General features: G+C 55.2%; 6 protein-coding genes across 6 annotated transcripts; 4 read left to right on the forward strand and 2 right to left on the reverse strand.

The window, feature by feature from the left end:
* Window positions 1-640: 640 nt before the first annotated feature.
* Window positions 641-1399, reverse strand: GLRG_06585 (uncharacterized protein; the record flags this gene model as incomplete). The annotated part of the gene is made up of 2 exons (XM_008097270.1): window positions 641-1132; window positions 1229-1399. 2 exons carry the CDS (start codon window positions 1397-1399, stop codon window positions 641-643), a joined length of 663 nt encoding a protein of 220 aa, XP_008095461.1.
* A 2942-nt stretch (window positions 1400-4341) lies between these two features.
* Window positions 4342-4621, forward strand: GLRG_06586 (uncharacterized protein; the record flags this gene model as incomplete). Its single annotated transcript, XM_008097271.1, has 2 exons — window positions 4342-4489; window positions 4614-4621. The coding sequence occupies 2 exons, from the start codon at window positions 4342-4344 to the stop codon at window positions 4619-4621; spliced, it is 156 nt and encodes a 51-aa protein (XP_008095462.1).
* A 563-nt stretch (window positions 4622-5184) lies between these two features.
* GLRG_06587 (uncharacterized protein) lies at window positions 5185-5457 on the forward strand (the record flags this gene model as incomplete). Its single annotated transcript, XM_008097272.1, has 2 exons — window positions 5185-5369; window positions 5454-5457. 2 exons carry the CDS (start codon window positions 5185-5187, stop codon window positions 5455-5457), a joined length of 189 nt encoding a protein of 62 aa, XP_008095463.1.
* Window positions 5458-11364: 5907 nt separating this feature from the next.
* On the forward strand, window positions 11365-12693 carry GLRG_06588 (PfkB family carbohydrate kinase; the record flags this gene model as incomplete). The annotated part of the gene is made up of 3 exons (XM_008097273.1): window positions 11365-11506; window positions 11632-11826; window positions 11903-12693. The coding sequence occupies 3 exons, from the start codon at window positions 11365-11367 to the stop codon at window positions 12691-12693; spliced, it is 1128 nt and encodes a 375-aa protein (XP_008095464.1).
* A 174-nt stretch (window positions 12694-12867) lies between these two features.
* GLRG_06589 (homoserine kinase) lies at window positions 12868-14078 on the reverse strand (the record flags this gene model as incomplete). Its single annotated transcript, XM_008097274.1, has 3 exons — window positions 12868-13218; window positions 13289-13587; window positions 13649-14078. The coding sequence occupies 3 exons, from the start codon at window positions 14076-14078 to the stop codon at window positions 12868-12870; spliced, it is 1080 nt and encodes a 359-aa protein (XP_008095465.1).
* Window positions 14079-16755: 2677 nt separating this feature from the next.
* Window positions 16756-17293, forward strand: GLRG_06590 (cerato-platanin; the record flags this gene model as incomplete). Its single annotated transcript, XM_008097275.1, has 2 exons — window positions 16756-16986; window positions 17108-17293. 2 exons carry the CDS (start codon window positions 16756-16758, stop codon window positions 17291-17293), a joined length of 417 nt encoding a protein of 138 aa, XP_008095466.1.
* Window positions 17294-17982: the final 689 nt, after the last annotated feature.

Genomic DNA, 17982 nt, shown 5'->3' on the forward strand with positions numbered 1-17982 from the left:
GGGAGGGGTGGAAGGAATCAGGGCCTTCAGATGTCAGCAAAACAGTTAGTTTTCACACGGAATCACGGTATCATGCTCGCGATATAGGAGTGTTAGGCACAGGTCGATACCAAATTTGGCAATCAAAAGTTATCACAAGTCACAAAGTTGTCCAAGTGTACATCCGGGCCAGAATGTGTTTTGATCAGGATCTTGTCGTTTCCTTCTATATTTTGTATCTTGTTTTCCCCCTCGCATTTGCGCAAGATCATGAATTGGAGCCGTGGGATGCACAACGGGTTCTCATGCCCAGTTATAGTATCTCGTAGTCTCTTATCCTTTTGGGAGGAATAGTTTCGTCCCTTCCCGTCCGGTCCCTCGGTGTCCCTGTCCGTATCCGCTTATCAGGTAGCAATTAAAAAAAACATGTAAATAAACCGAAAATAGAAAAAAGAAAGCCCCCAGCGTTGCAAACCGCTTCTTTGGCGAGCAGGTTCAACCGTCAAAAGAGCATCAACCGCTTTGCTTTGTAGTTTCACATCATGATAATCGTCGGCTCCTCTCTCTCTCCCTCTGTATCGTTTTGTTTCTCAACAGAAGAGGAGCGCGTCTCTAGGAGTAGGATACATGTAGCCCCACCCTTGCCCACCTTGGTCGCCGTCTAGAAAGCGGCCTTTTGCTGCTGCGAGCCCATGACGTCGTCAACGAGGCCCTTCCACAGGTCCCGCAGGCCGGGCTGGGCCGCCTCGGGGGCGAGCTCGCTCTCGTGGGCCCACTTGAGCTCGACGCCGTCGACGCCGAAGGCCTCGACCTCGGTGAGGGCGGCGGCGGTGACGTTCTCCGGGTGCGCGGCGACGATGGAGATCTCGGGCCTGGAGGAGGGGAGGACCTCGTCGGCGGGGGGCTGCTGGTAGAGGGAGCGGTGTTTCGTGGTGAAGGCGTCCGGGAGGAGGGGCATGCGCATGCCGGCGAACTCGTTGGCGGCGGGGAGGGGCTCGTAGGACATGGGCAGGGTGGTGAAGTCCATGGAGGCGATGGGGCCGCCGGCGGAGGACGCCGAAGAGGCGGCGAAGGTCTGCATCTGGCGGTGGGAGGGGGAGGCGCGCGTCGGTTGCGGGGTCGGGCGGTGGGTTGTTGTGAGGGTGCGGGCGGACTGGCGGCGGGTGTTAGTCCGTGGATGTTTTTTTTTATTTTCTCCGAGGAACAGTTTGGGGTGAAGAGGGGAAGGGAGGGAGGGGATGAAACTTACGTCGTGCTCGCGGGGGCTCCGGTTCTTGAGGAGCTCGGCGTACTTGGGCATCAGGACGGCGCCCTTGTTGACATTGTAATGAGACTCGAGGAGGCCGCTGGAGCGGCTGGCCGTGGCGGCCGAGTTGAGAGAGCGGGTGAGCTTTGCGACGGGGGCGGTGATGCGCGACATGGTGACGGCTGGGTGGTTATTGTTGGGGGAGCTCCGATGAAGGTGGGTGGTGTAAGTGGTGTAAGTGCCGACCAGGCTAGAAGTATAGATTCGCTGGTGGTTGGGATAGGGAGACGTCGGTTAGATTTGATAGTTGGTGAGAGGAGAGACGGGAGCTGGGAGATTGTTCGGCGATGAGTATGGTGGCACGATGAGCAAGTGTGGACGATTGGGAAGCTAGAGAGATGATGGACGGTGGGAGGGGAGCAGAGGGAGGGAAAGGAGGGGGGGTTCGCACGGCAGATATACGCACAGAGGTAGAGACGAGGGACGAGGGACGAGGGACGAGGAAGGCGGGAGACGGATTGGAGATCAGAGACATACTACAGATACCACGCACCCGCAGCCACCCTCTCTCCCTTCCTCTCTCTCACTTTCTCACACAGACAAGCGTTCACACCCCTGGGCCTGGAACTGAAAGCGGAAGAGATGGGCTAGAACCAGGTAAGCCAGGTTTGGATTGGGGATGATGGGATGGGAGCCCTGGCGTCCCAAGTCCGGGTTCATTTTGGGGGACGATGGGACGAGAACGGTGGTGGAATTTACGGTAGGTATGGATGCTCTCTGCGAGGTAGCAACCAGGGCGCCCGGGAAATAAAAATGGTATAAAAAAAAAGGGTACTTGACATTGTAGGGAACGGGGAATTGGGCATCAGGTACAGGTCACACCCGTCGTCCGTGTGAGAGGTACGAAGGAAGTGGATGTACCCGGAGGTCCGGAGTGGACGGTACGGCGGATGGGGAGGCGCAATGTCAGCAACAGCAGCAATGGCGACAGCAACAGCTACAGCTACAGCAACGTTGTTGGCCCAACTGACTAACTAGGTACCGTCTGCGGTTTGGATTTTGGCTTTTGGCGGATGGCGAGCCGGGTGCCGGGATGTGGAACGGGGTGGGCTGTCCCTGTCGAAAAGCCACTTTCTTGGTCGATTACTCCGTGGGATTCCTATGTACCGGGCCTGTGTGGATCAGCACACACACATGAGCTGTATGCCCCAATCAGTGAGTCGACAGAGTCGAGAGAGAGAGAGAGAGAGAGAGAGAGAGAGAGAGAGGAGAGAAAGAGGCTCTGGTGCGAGTAAGTGACATGGCCCTGTACAAAGTACCGGCTGGTATTGTTGAGGAGGGATCCAATCAGGGTCAGCAAGGGGGGTGTTGTTGTACAGTATGGGGAAGCACACAGGGGACGAGAGTCAAGGCTACATATTCGGTTGGTTGAGTGGGGCCATGCGATGTACGTGTCGGCATTCAAAGGTATGTTTTGGGGTCGGCTTACTTACTCTTAACGCCATTGCCATGTATGCTATTGCTCGTACATGAGGCGAGCACTGGACCTCTCTCGGAGGCAAGCTTGTGTCAGACATAACAGAAACGACCCAATAGAGGGTTTACAGGTAGGAGTGGGGACCACAACCGGCCGATGTGCAGATACCTACACTACCGGTACCTATACGGATACTACAGTTGACGCGGGAGAAAGGGAGGAATGGGCGCGCGTGAGCTGTCGACGGGGAAGAGGGGGGGTGGGTGATGGTGCAGAAGTGGCATGTTCAGCGGTGGGAATCTATTAGGTTGGCTGTTGACCGCTGAATCTGGACGAGCTGGGATCAGGTTTCGTGGACCGACTTTCTCGCCAGAGGCGCCGGCTAATATCACTAACTGACACGCTGCCGTCAACGCCTGCGTGTCTCTTGTCTGGAGGGGCTTCTGCCATGCTGCATACCTGGTAGTAGGCTGGAACGGCTGCCGTTTGCAGAATTGATTTGCATAGTGGGGTTGGATGATCAGGGCCTTGGCAGATAAATGCAGAAATGAGGCGACGTGAAGAAGGGCAAATGGTACCGAGAGAGTGAGGAAGTATCCGCAAGAGAGTGAGAATGGATGAGAGAGTGAGAATGAATGAGAGAGTGAGAGAGAGACGAATGGAGGGTCTCAGCCTCGAGAGCACAGGCCAGCCCGGAAAGGAAATTCGAGCGATCAGGCACTCTGGTGAAGCAGCTTCGTGACCCTGCCAAGGCGGGCACCTGGGCGGGATGGAGGAATAGTGTGCATGCGTTGCCATAGCGCGCGAGGTGCTTGGACAACGATGGGCGGAGGGAGCCGTCGCAGGCATCGGTGTGCTGTGAGCATTCATCCGTGCTCCAGACCGCGTGTCAAGGGAGAGAGAGAGAGAGATGCCCGGTCGTTACATTGATCGCTCCTTGATTTGCAGACCAAAAAGAGAGCAGAGACAGACAGCCAAGAGCGAACTCCAGACAGACACGTTCCGACGGTTCTAAAAGCGCTCACTCTCACTCTCTCTGGCGTGGAATCCTCCTCCACACCACCCCGGGGCGATAGCGATTAGAAACGGGCCGGGCTGGGGCGACCACAGTTAGAGGTTCTCAACAGAAAACAAATACATACACAGTTGACGTCTCTACTCTGTGCATAACTGGTAGACGGGTGGTTCGCTAGTCAGCGCAGCTGCTTGTTACCGGCCGGCACCGTGGGCCCCGCTGCATGAACAAGTCTCATCTCTACTACGTACTGCGCCAATCTTGCGCATCTGTTTCGACCCGCGTATGGTGGGTGGTCCACCGGGCTTTGCTATTGTTGTCTGTTTGTTTGTTTGTTTGGTATGGAATCGGGAGTGTGTACACGTAGTCACTAAGTGTAGATACCATGTTCGTGGCGTACGGCATTGCCTCTCTGCCGCAGGATATTCGGGGATGATACGACGGCAGCGTTGCAAATCATGCGGTACCAAGCCCGTATCCATCGAAAATGCTTGTTGAGCTGGGTTGGTCTGGCTATGCTATGCTGTGCTGTGCTGTGCTGAGCGGTGCTTGTTGACCACGCAACATAGAGCTGCCGGGGTGCAACTGCCTCAGCGGAAACTCGAGGCGAGCAGGAACATGAACATGATCAGGAACCGCAACCGGGGGGGGGCCAGGAAACTGGGCGCCCGCCGCCCTGCCAGACTCTGGAAGGAAGAAGGAAGAAGGAAGAGACCAAAGCTTCGAGACGTTGAGGGAGCTTGGGCCAAGGTGCGGGTCTCTCCTTCTTCTGGTACGTACCTCGTGTACATGCATAGGTAGGGAGGTAGGTACTATCAGGTAGGTACCTACCTACGGATAATTACACGACAATACGTACCGCACCTTCCCTACACCGTAAAAACTTACCCAGGTAGGTACCTGAGTAGGATTCTGTTGGCTGCTTCCCCCTCCACCACACCACACCACCCACCAACAAACGCGCACCACCAAATACACACACACACACACTCTCTCTCTCTCTCTCTCACACACACATCAACCCTCAGTCACCCACTCAGCTCACTGCTCGCAGCTTACGGCTCATACTCGCAGGACGCAGGAGAGCTCTCACACTCGCACCACTGACAGCCGTCACTCCTACACCTCAATCCACCTCAATCCAGCCATCTTAAGCACCCGGCGGGCCCCTCGGATGAACCGTCAAAGTCGCCAAGGCACGGCTGGTCTCCCGCTTGGCCATTGTCGACCGACACGCGCATTGGCAACTCCCCCTTTCGTCCCCTCTCCGTATCTATTCTCGCTTTTTTTTTAACCCGTTTCCACGTCCTTTCTGGTGTTTGACTTCCGAGTCAATTACGTCCTGGTGTCTGGCCTAGCAACAAATACGTCCTTGGCATCTTCTTCGCCTGTCTGTCACCCAAGAGTCCAGGAGGGTGGGTTCGCTTCCCCACCCCCCCTGCCACGCCTTGTCTACACTACCATGACATGCCGGGCCAAGCGTTGCTCCCTCCCTGCCGCATTACCGCTGAGGGGCAGGGACTAAGGTACGTCTTCAAGGCGGTCCCTCTTAAGGTGCTGGAGGAGTGGATTTGCAACCTACGACCCCATGATCGCCTGCGTCTCGGCTGGGCATGCCCGAATGAGGTTCTCTCCATCGACTTGACTGGCCGGTTTGCCTTATGTCGTGAACAGGAAATTCCAAAAGGGGGGAGGGCATGTCGTTACTCTAAAACCCCTCCCGATGATCCATCTAGGTAGGCCAAGAACAAACTACCTACCTGGTGGAAATTGCAATATTTGTCAACGATGGGAGCCTGGCAGATAGTGGACAGGGCGAACGACCAGGACCCCCAAGTACACGGTGAGAATCCTTGATGGAGGCGAGCTCACAGAGAGCTCTCTTGTCTCACCGCTTGGGGTTCGGGGCTGGCAAGACGGGTCCACTGCTCCGGGGATGGGGTGCCGCCCGCCGTGCTTCGTCGACATTCCTGGAAATGCCGTCGGCGTGATTGGTCAGGAGGGCGGAGCGATCGGCGGCATGGCCAGATCGTTGGGAACCTCCCTCTGCGCTCTACCCGTACTCTGCTCCCTCCACCACACTTGCGTGTCGCCGACTCGCCATCGACACAGCAGACCGTCTCCGGCTCGACAACGCAGCGTGCATCGTAAGAAGCGCTGGCTGGCTAGAGTGGCCGCTGCCTCCCGGAGCGAACGGCAGGCACCTTCCATCGCCCCATCACCTTTCTTCATTGCAGATACAGGGTTTGCTTCGTCACCGGCTCCATACCCACGCTCATCACCCAAATCTCACCAAGAAGCTTATGCAGGCTACACATCGGACGGCGTCTCGATCTGCTGCTGTCCGCCGGTTCCAAGAACTCGGAGTTAGTATTTGCCATGTAAAATCATTCAGAGACGGGCGAAACGACGCAAAGGCTGCAGAGGACGTGCGTTGTCAGTGACGACTGTCTCCGATACAGACGTGACATTTTGATACCCACGCCCATGCAAAAAAAGAAAAAGAAAAAGACAGTGACACGATCTGACTCAAGAACCCGAAGGAGAGGAAATGCCGCCGAAGTTCGGACCAATCCGTGGCCGTGGGGGGTTCGTTCGTACATATTTGCTTTGCCCTCTCGTCCTAGACGAGCACAGGGTGAGCGAGTCTGCGAGGGAAGACCCAAAGGGAACCATTGGCCTGGCACCCCAAACAATTCTTCGAGATGGGCCATGAGCTTCCAGTCTGTTGTCCTCTTTCCTTCCCCCCCCCCTTTCCTTCTTCCTTCTTTACCCAGCCCTGTATATTTAGCACCTCTCGGCGCTCAAGGCGGCGTCAGCGTCGGGCGTCAGCGGCCGTGCTTACGCTGCCACGCCTCTCGCGCGTGCTGGGGCCGATTTGCCCATGGCAGCACTTGGCTAGTTTCTGACCTTCGTTCCTCCCGTCGGCCGTTCAGGAACCAGAACCACCCCCGCGAGGCGGATCGCGCGGTGGGAATCCGCACACCAGTCGAGTAGCTACACTCTGGAATGATGCAAAAGGGACCGAAGGGCCGGTGGCCCCTATCTGGCACACGCTCTATCCGCGTCCGGCCTGGCGTTGACTCGCTCGTGTGGCGGCGGCGACTAGCAATCGAGGGACGTGTTATCCGTAGACTGGGAGAAACAGATAGGCTTTGACGCCTTTCCGCCATGATGTGCATGCATGCTGTATGCGGGATGCAAATGCAAGGCTGTCCGAGAAGGTCGGTATGTACGCGACCGATTATACGATATAGAGCTAGAGATAAGCACCGCGACGAGGAAGCACCTTGCGGAATTGGGGCTAGAGGGTTTCGATCAGGAACGCCAGGTTTGGCTTCCATTTTCTCCTATTGGGCAGACGAGAATGAGGTCTCGTCCGTCCCCCCCCTCCCCCCCTCCGCCCCCGCTCACCGCTCATTCTCTGCCCTTGGGGGGGCACTGGTGGATGATTGTCAGGGAGACGATGTTCAACTACACTAGAGGCGACGCCCAAGGAGGGACGCAGAAAACCCGCCCCCCGAAGCACCTGGGGCAGAAAGAAACTAACACACTGTAATTGTTACGCAACAAGACAGTAACATTATGCTGTTTTCTCTAGTGCTTACTAGGAAAATACTAGATAATCAGTAGTGAATTTCCTGATAATTTGGCTCTAAACTTTGTTCATTTTACGCATCACCTAATGCAATTAGCCATTCAGTCTTGCTACTACAGCTCTAAGCGATGCAAGAGTGGTTGCCTCTTTCCACTCAAGGCTGCCGGAGAGATTTCAGGTATTTCTCTGGCAAAGCTACGTTAACAACACATTTAGAGAATTTTCCAATCCTTTCAGGCAATGCTCGTCCTAGTGGATATTCCAAGCGTAGCGATGACCAGAGAACTGTGACATGGCCAGAAAGTTCATTAAAACTGCTAAGCAAGCTTCCTAGAAGTGCCCGGGCCCTGCTGTGTGTTCTATTTCTAACTCGTGGCAATATGTTTCTGCCCCCGGACTGTCTAAACCCCAACTCTCTCAGGTGAGCTGAGGTCTCAAAAGACGGGTCTTATATGTTGAAAGGTGGTGGGGTTGGGACAATTCGCAACGAGCTTCAGACAACGTTTTCAAGACATCCCCTCTCGCAAACGACGTTGTCAGCGGCGCAGAGCGACCGGACGCGTCTGACTTGGGGAAAGTAGCCAAGTCAATATAACGCAAACAATCTCGTGGCTTAGGAACTGGCGAATCTCATATGTTTTTTCGCTAAAATGCTGTGTCTGTTAATGAAGAATATCGAGTATCTTTGCTAGGCCCTGTGCGTCGCCTGCCAGCGTCCCAGCTTTCTCCTTATCCACCCATCCACAGGTATAACTGCCACCAAAGTCAATAATCCAGGCATTGTCGTCCCTGTCGATGAGGACATTCTCATCTTTAACATCGTCCCAGATGATGCCCTTCTGGTGTAGCTTCTCCAGAGATGTGCTGATCTGTGTCTTCCAACGCTTCCTCAGACCGGGTGAGCTCTAGTCCGCTCTTGCTTTTGACAGCACTCCCTTTGTGTCGATCCAAACAAAGAGCATGCCCATCAACCTGATCCCGTCTCGAACAACTCCGTGTAGGCGACAGATCCATGCTTCAGGAGGAGGAGATATTTGCGCCATGGTGATTGCTTTTAACGTTATAAGCTCCTTCTTCGCATGTGCCGGACCAAGCGAGAGCCTACAAGGTTTGAAATGACACTCAACCGCATTATCAACACGGACCCTGTTTGGTTGCTTGATTAACACGTCTTCAGGGCGATTATATATTATCTCAACATCTGATGGATGGCAAGACTTAGTCCACTGGTCGACGTCTGCAAGGACGTCGTCCCTTACAATTAGGCCCGGGTCGGACCAACCGTGTTCCCGAGTCTCCGCCTCATACGGTCGTGGAACTCCGTCAGCAGCATCGAGCCTGCAAACAAAATACCGAGGGAACAGATACTGGGAGAGAGCCGGCCGGCCATCAGAAACCGCTGAAGACGATGGCGCTAACTGGGCGACGAGAGGCTCAAAGGGCTTCAACAGCCATTCGTACGCATCCTCTATATAAAAATCGTCCAGCTCTTCTTCTCCGGACCGTAGTAGGTGTAGGCACTTGAAGTACTGGTCCGTGAGCTCGGGCGATCGCTGGAAATTTGACGGAGATATTGCGCAATAGAAGGCTTGTCCGTTATTAGTCCGTATGATGAGGTCGCAGTCGTTTTCAGTTTTGTGAACCTGCCATCGAGCGATATCGAAGAGTGGTGGGTTCTCCGTGCTGACTACTGTGTTAGACAGCAATAAATCAAAACACAAGCAGGTGAATACGGCTCCGTTCCTAGACTGTGGAGGAGATCTAGGTTGGAATTCTCTAAGTCCTCTGCTGCGCGCACACCAACAAAGGTACTGTTAGCAAATGTAGTCCGTGCTCCCAGCTTTTTTGCTGGCAGGCACTCACAACAGGGTCCTTATCGGGCAGTGGTGCCGACGACTTGATATTCGTCACAATGGCCCCCAGCGTCTCGCCTGGCCCAACTGTGGCAGCCATTCTGCCGTGATCTCTTGGCTTCTGTCCGGTTTGACGACATATGGGTAGGACTGTGATCTGCATAGCTTCCTGTGTATATGAACGACGCAGTCATTCCCGAGACACAAGTCATAATGACCCACGCTATTTAGCAAATCGATCTAATCATCAAAACTCTTACCCAAGCATCTCCATATCACTGAATTGTGTCGAGCATGGAAACACAGTTTCTCCTGCAGAAACCAAGACGGAGAAAAGTAATACAACCCCAGGATCATGGCTGACGGACGGCGGGTTCTGTTGTGAAGCTGGTAAACCCGCTCGAATCTCTCCCGTGAAAGTTCCTAGGTTATACATGCCTCCAGGTATCGCGACAGAACTAGGAACTGACGAAAGAGGAAGGCATGCCCTTGACTCCATCGGATCAGATAAAAATCCCCTTTTTCTGAAGTGAACTTTTGTATTGTAGCCTGAAGCTCTTGCATCATGCTATTAATAGTCTCTCTCCAGGCTTCAATCTGCTTCTAGGCCACCCGATCCACGTTTGGCATAGTCTATTTTAGGTGTTTTCCTTGGTAAGAGAACGATATACAGAACCTGCCATGTCGTCTAACGAGCATGGTATAGAAGGCAAGTCAACTTACTCCAGCCAATATACCAAGCGGCTAGTACGTATAAAACCTATAAGTAATAATAAGAGCTACACCTCTGTATAGATAAAACAAAGATTTGTCATCCTATTTAGTAGAATAGGTAGGGGTATAGAAGAGGATTAAGAGTAATATCTTTAAAGATATTATAATAACTTAATGAGCCTTTCTTGTTACCATTTTAGACAGATCTCGACTTACAGTGAAGCCATCTAGTAATTTTGTTAATTTAGGTGAAACCCTTTCGTACAGCCTCAGAGAGCTAGTTCAGAATAGTGTTAAACTATAACTCAAGCAACTTCTATTCTATGCTAACAAATGGATTAGCACAGCATAGCACCAAGATTGATACGCTTGCGCAAGTCAGGTCTAATTTACTTTGATTTCAAAGGCTCTAAAGCCTCTACAACATAAGTCAACTCTAAGTAATGTCAAATTCGTTTCTTCGTAGTTTAGGAAGTAGCAGTTGTCTTACAGTGGTGCAGCAATATTCTTTTCTGTTACTGCTTCACATTCCAATAAGAGTATGAATCTCTACAAGATTCAATTCTCACTGATTACTCGTACTTTATTAAAAAGTCCATCCTGTACAGCATTTCTTGCTAAGGCTTTCCAAGTCAGCTGTAGTCCAACGTCAACTAAAATAGCCAACCAACTTCCACTTGTACAGCCCTCTAGAACCCAAAATTGACCCTGTAATATACTTTCGACCTTCTCTATTTGCTGTAACTTGTTATAAGCAAGTCGTATGAGAAGCCACTGCTGGTCTGGCTGCAAGCTGCCGCTATCTCTGAAAATCTCTCAGACACTATAAGTAATGAAAGCAACATAATAAACCAGTTGCAGTTCGTCTTCAAGTCGCAGAACATAGTCAGAAAACTAGGGGCCCCCCTTGGTACTGAAGTCAGTAGTTGGCTTCCTTGCGGGGTTTTTAATAATAGTACAAGGTCTATCAGCAGCTTGTATATCACACAACGCGGTAATACAGGTTCAGCACCCTGGTATATGCATGTTTGCAACTAGTAATGGGGTTGCTTTTGTAACAGTTTATCCGTACGTACTAAGGCTGGATATATAGCTAGATTTAGCTCACATCTAACTCCAAAACTACCAGCAAATGTTACATATTGTATAAACCCTCCTATCACTTCAAGGTAGATAATTAGCCAAGACGGAGCAAGAAGCAGCAGCACGCAACGCTGTAGTGAGGCTTCCGCCCCGGTACAGCCAGAAGGCCGTGTTTCTAAAGGGAGTGCATCCGACAGCGGTCTTATACGGCCCCAGCGAGACCCCAGTCAATTCAGGACCAGATCGGAGCGACGCCGGTGATCCAATCAGGTTGCGTTTCCTCGCCCACAGTTCCATTCGAAGGGGGAGGTATTATTTGTGGAGAGAGTGAGTCCTCACTTCAGGCTCAACAAGTCACAACCCCCTCTATACGTGATTCCTGCGCGTGCCAGCCCAACCATGACCGCCCCCCGAGTACCTCCAGACCCGCTCCCCGCGCCGCCTCCGGCTTTCGTATCGCTCGGGATGGTCGTCCTCGACGAGATCCGCTTCCCGGACGGCAGGGTCCTCCGCGACGTCCCCGGCGGCTCCGGTTTCTACGGTACATACCCTACATGCTTGCTTGCTCCCCTTGCCCTCTCCTTCTGAGCCTGTTCCAAGCATCTTCCCCCACCCAACCGCCCGTTGGGACCTGGGCGTGTTGCTGAGCCATGTCTGAGTGAACAGGTACTCTCGGCGCCCGCCTCGCTGTCCCACAGGACGAGTCCGCGGCCGTTTGCTGCCTCGTCACGGCCGGATCCGACTTCCCTCCCTCGGTGAGGAGACAAATCGAGGAATGGGGCGTCAGCATGCACATGGAACAGGTGCCCGGTGCACGCTCGACCAGGGGCCTCTTGGAGTACGAGGATGACGCTTTTGGGAGTCCGTTTTTTTTTTCTTTTTTTCTTCCTTTTTCTCTTTCCCTTGACGCGGAGCACGTGTTGACGACGATGGGCAGAGAAAACGTTCCGGTACACCACACCCCCTCTCCACCCGACCGTGGACGGGCTTCCGGCCTCGCTTCTCGGGTCATCGGTCATCCATGTCCTGGCGACACCCGAGGACCTCGAGCGACACGTCTCGGCCCTTGTGGCGCGCCGTGCTGGTGCCGACGGTCCTCGCCCCTTGGTCGCATGGGAGCCCTCGCCCATCGGCATCTCCGACAGGGAGGACGACCACATGCGGGCGGCTGGCTTGTCGGACGTCTGCTCGCCAAACGACCACGAGCTGCTGCGCATGATGGGCGTGGAGGAGGGCCCGGGGATCCCTTACAACAGAGCACTGGTCGAGGCCTTTGCCGTCCGGCTCGCCAGAGGCGGCGGAGGCGGCGGAGGCGGCAGCGGCGAGGACCTCCTGGGCGGCCCCTCCGTCCCCGACACGTCCGACAGGGGAATCACGGTCATCAGGTGCGGCGACCAAGGCTGCCTGACCGTTCGCTGGGGTGCTAGCCCCGTGTGGAGGCCCCCGTTCCACGACTACGGCTCGCCCAAGGTCGTCGACCCCACGGGCGCCGGCAACGCCTTCCTCGGCGCATTCGCCGTCGCCTTCGCGAAAACGGGAGACGATGCGCTGGCATCCGCGTGGGGTGCCGTCGCGGCCAGTTTCGTGATCGAGCAGATCGGGCCGCCCGAGAGGGAGGTGGTCAACGGCAAAGAGGTCTGGAACGGAGAGCGTTTCGAGGACAGGCTCGAGAAGTACAAGGCCAAGGTGGCGACGTGGCCGACGAGCCCGAGTACACGACGCGCGTAGAGAGAACGACGACCGTACCGTCACGAGGATCCCGGCGGCCATGTGGGTATCATAAGGAGTTTCTAGAATTCCCAACCTCTATAATGTTCTTCTCAAAAACAATAACCCCCCCCCCCCCCCCTTTTCTTTTTGTCCTTTCCCATACCAAACCAAACGAATCCCATGACCCCCCGTTCACCGGATGACCTGCGTGCCCTCAGCGGGCTCCAGGACCTTCCACTGGCAGCCGATGTTCTTGTCGGCGTTGTTCTCCTTGAGGATCTTGATGATGCTCTCGGCAATCTCCTCAAAGTTGCTCGTGGCGAGCGCCAGGATGGTGGGGCCGGCGCCCGACAGGCACACGCCGAGGAAGCCCGGCTGTGTGCTGGGCGACATGCTCTCGACGACCTGGCCCAGGCCCGGGATCAGGGTCTGGCGGTAGGGCTGGTGGATTTTGTCCTGCATGGCGAGGTGGATGAGCTCCGGGTCGGGCGGCGAGGTGCTAAGGGCCACGGGAAGGAGGGCTATTCTCTGCATGTTGAAGGTCTGCGTAGGGTGTCAGCCGGGGATGAGCGGAGTCAGAAGGGGCGAGAGGGGGGGGGGGATGGCCACTTACAACATCGGGACGTGTGTAGTGAGGCGGCAGGACCTCGCGGGCGAGGTGGGTGGGGACCTGGAAGTCGGGGATGATAGCGATGGCCTTGATCTCCTTGGCCCAGGGGAACTTGATGTGGTGGCCGATACCGTGGGGCGGCTCGGGCGGGGTCTCGCCGGTGTCAACGCCGCCGGCCGGGGCGGGCAGGACCTCACTCAGGGGGATCTCGATGCGCTGGACGTCCTCGGGCTTCAGGGGACGAAGGTAGGTACCGACGAAGCCGCCGTACAGCGAGGCGCCAACGTTGTCGGGGTGTCTCTCTGTGAGGTTTCCTGCGTGAGCATGGACGACAAGGCGCGCGCGGGACGGGGTGGGACTCACCAATCATCAAGCAAAAGTCAAAGAGCCTGTCGAGATCGAGGTGGTCGAGATGGCCGACCTCCTTGCCGAGCATAACGCCGGCGACGACGGCGGAGCCTGAGCTGCCGAGGCCGCGGCCAAGGGGGATGGGGTTCTTGATGTGGACATGGGTCTCGACGGGGAACATGCGCTGGCCGTGGCAGCGCAGGACGTAGAGGGCGACGCGGGTGATGAGGTTGACAGAGGGGTCGAGGCTGATGTCGTCGGTGCCCTCACCCTGGCCCTCGTAGGTGAGGCGGCAGTTGAGGGGCTCCGAGGAGGCCGTCCGGGAGCGGTCGACGGTGACGTGGAGCTCGAGGTAGACGGAGAGGGCGAGACCGATGACGTCGAAGCCCGGGCCAATGTTGGCTGAGGACGAGGGCGTCTTGATCACGAACGTCTCCTTGGTCATGACGGGCAGGCGGTGTAAGTCGTGATGAGGGGGGGGGTGGGCTAGTAGGGGAGCCGGGGGGAGGGGGTAAGGCAGGGAGGCAAGCGGCCGATGACGAAAGGAATTGAAGCGGATGTGGCGATTCAGTCTTATGAAAGCCTACCTTCTGAATGAGATGATGGTGAGTTCGACTGCAAAAAAGGCGGGGAACTGTGAGCGAAAGTGAGAGGCTATCACGCGATACCTGACTGATGTTGTTCCTGACTCAAAAAATTTGAGGTCACCCCGATGACCGGAGCGTCTCAGCGGCTGAGCTGTTGCGGTGGGGGGGTAAGGGACAACCCTCATCGCATCGGTTAGGGAGGTAGGTACCTAGATTACTCCGTAGGTAGGTACGGATACAATTACCTTGGTACCTGGTCGAGTGCGGGGTGGACTTCTAAGCCTTGCATTGGCCAATGCGTGTGTGATGCTGCCCTCAGCCTTATCTTATCTTCGCACCCGTTTCCCTCAACCCTCCTCACGCTTTTCTCTGCTCGAGGCTCTTGCCAATGGTAACCTCTTCTTCCAACTACACCTCATGCCCAGAGGCCTTGACGAGAGGCTGGTGATGCGACTGCTCTACAACGCTGGCCAAGTCAACCATAGGAAGGGCTGATATGGCGGCCCTGACGTCAAATGGGATTCCATGCATCCGACATCAAATACGTCCGTCCGGGGATCCTACCCAAGCACCCCGGACAGTTCAAGATGCTCGTCCGATGACAGAAAATACTCAACAAGGACCCCTGAACTGAACAGCCCATCTTGTGAGGGGGGCAATCATTTCGGAGGTCACTCCATCGATCGATTCCTCTCGTGCATCTATCTGGGAGGTAGCCTATGATGGCTGATGAGTGTAGCAGGAGCACACAACTCTACGGTTCCCCTTTATGAGCGACTATTTCCCCAGAGTATCACTTCTGGATGCAACGACTCTCGGGGACGATCGTACACCGCTTCGAGGATCGAGACAAGCGGGGGGAAACGAGACTAGAGCTCGTGTTCTGGCGTGTTCCGCGAGCCCCACCATCTATCATGCGGATGCCTGGCGGTCAGTCCATGTCGGCAGACAGTAGAAACCTAATGCTAAAGGAGCTGCCACTCGACAGACGGCACAAAACGCTTGCGGCAGTGTTCCGAGTCTATTCTCAGCCGGAGAGAGCGGTGGGGAGCGGCGAGTTGCGGATGCATCGGACGAACCGTGGTGAGGTAACATCACTAGTCAGTCTGACCGACCGCCGATCCGCGCTTGCGCGCTTGCAACGTTGCCTGACGCCGCGTTCGTTCGGTCAGCGTGAAGCGCACTCGGGTCTATTAGTCTCCTCCTGTCGTGGTCGCCTATCTAGTTATGTATGTGGGAATGGTGACAGGATGTGGAGGAACGACAATGGGCGTTTGCCTCAGCCGCTAGCCTCATCCTTGGAGACTCTTCAAGGTGCGAGAGGATCAAGTTCTCGAACGGATGATGCGACAGGGGAAGAGGCTGGAAAGCGGCAGCAACAAACAGGGCGACAACTGGATGGATGCGTCGGCCGAGAGACCCGTCTCTCGTCTCTCCGTGAACACGAAGAAAAGAGAGACCACCTGACTGGTGCTGGCCCGCCTTTTTCCGTCAATGAAGAGGACCCACATACAGATGTGGGGAAAAACAAAAAGAGGAAAGAAACACACGGTCTGTGTTGGAGAAAGAAGGGGGGGGGAAAAGAGGCACATTGGGAGGAGGAGGTTCTCTAAACGGATTAAACGAGATCGACAGCCACAAGACCTCAACTAGGTAGGTAGTTCAGAAAGATACGGATGGATATCCCGCTTACTGCGGCAGTGCCTGATTGAGTCTGCTGATGTCCCGTTCCGCACTCGCTGGCTACGGCCGCTAACCCCGAACCGACCCTAGCGGTCTTTTGATGCTAAAAACAGCAGCATGACGGGAGGAAAAGGGCATTCTCTCTCTCTCTCTCCAAAGACAAACGGGTACCAACGCCGGTCAGGGATCGGTGAGGCTAGTGAATACGAACAGAGATTCTCGCTTCTTCCTTCACGGGTTCTAGTAGCACACACACTTTCTCTCTTCCCCACATCGATACCCAGATCTGTCATCGGCGCTGCCCTGGTCTTTCCCTTGTCTTCCCCAGCCTTCCTGGGCAGGGTGGTATCGGGCTCTGTCCGCCTCCCAACCCTCACCTCTCACCCGCAAATACGAACCGGAGGAATACCTAGTGAAGCTTGCGCCCCTTCCGGCAGTCGTCCCATACGACGTGATATGCAGGATGGAGCACCCGCGCCAAGCTGGGCCCCGGGTCTCTGTGCCGGTCATGTGGTGACATGATGCTCTCTCGCTTTTGCCCCAGTAGCCACAACGTCATTGGTGCCTCCGTTTGTGTTTTTCTCCGTTGACCGCAGGGGAGGACCTGTCACGCCTCGGCTCGTAACTGGTGATGGGGCAACGGGATGTCCAAGTTGTATAAAGAGACTCATTTCTCTCGCCTCGTCGGAAACATCATTATTAGCCTCCATCCTCATCAGCTTCCTCTCTATCAACCTCCTCTATCAACCTCCTCAATCACCACTTGCAACCTTTCCAAGTCAAGGCTTTCGAGCTCCCCTCTACAAACACCACTCTCACCGCCCTCAAATACACACACCCCTTTCAGCCAACATGCAGCTCTCCAGCCTTGTCACCTTCCTCTCCTCCGTCGCCGCCGCCGCCGCCGTCTCCGTCTCCTACGACACCGGCTACGACGACGCCTCCCGCTCCATGACCGCCGTCTCCTGCTCCGACGGCGTCAACGGCCTCATCACCAAGTACGGCTGGCAGAACCAGGGCCAGGTCGCCGGCTTCCCTCACATCGGCGGCGCCGACGTCGTCGGCGGCTGGAACTCCCCCAACGTAAGTTGACCTTTCCTTCCCTCTCGCTTTTTTTCGAGACAAAAAGAGAAAGGGGGAAAAGAAAAAAACAACATTCTTGTCTCTTCCAACAAAGTCCACGGAACTAACACTTCTCCTTCAGTGCGGCACTTGCTGGCAGCTCACCTACAACGGCAAGAGCATCAACGTGCTCGCCATCGACCACGCCAGCTCCGGCTTCAACCTCGCCCTGGGCGCCATGAACGACTTGACCAACGGCCAGGCTGTCCAGCTCGGCCGCGTCGACGTCCAGGCCACTCAGGTCGGCCTTAACGCCTGCGGTTTGTAAATGGCCGACCGGAAGACGGGGAACGAAGATGATCATGGTCATACGACAAACGTGGTAAATTGGGTCTATCAATAGCGAGGGTTTAATTACGGGCATTCGACACTGCATGGAACCGGCGCTGTTCAATCATTTGGCATATGCATATTACGATACATTCCTTAGAAAGAAACTAAATCATAATGCGGCCTGGCTTATTATTGCCATGGCCAGAACTGGAACTTTCGACCATCTTGCAAACGGGAACAAAAACTCATTCATGTGTGATTTACCTCGACATAATGAAAACAAGAGGTTTGTGGTTAGGCTTAAAGGTAAGTACGGTGCATCAAGTGTGTGGCCAGACTTGGTTGCATATCGATATAGATAGCCCGGTGAATAACTTCGGACGCCCAGCTTCGGAAGCGCCTGCACAGGTTAATGTCTTTGAGACTGTCCGGAGTACCGTAGCCAACCCCGAAACCCGGAACAATTGTGGATACAGATGCCGAGTTGGAGCTAAGGTCCGGAGTGGGGCACCGACCCGGGCGGCGGGAAGTGCCGGTGAGCGCTCGAGGTCGGCATGAGACTTGTCTTGAAACCAGCCCGAGCCCACAATTCATGCGGCGAGACCTCGCAAAATTCTGCATTGTCCCATGGCAGAGCTTCTGCTTCCAGGGTAGGCTTCCCTCCCCTTTTCCTCATCCCCCATA

Source organism: Colletotrichum graminicola (genome assembly GCF_000149035.1).
Source record: "Colletotrichum graminicola M1.001 genomic scaffold supercont1.25, whole genome shotgun sequence".
NCBI classification, from domain to species: domain Eukaryota; kingdom Fungi; phylum Ascomycota; class Sordariomycetes; order Glomerellales; family Glomerellaceae; genus Colletotrichum; species Colletotrichum graminicola.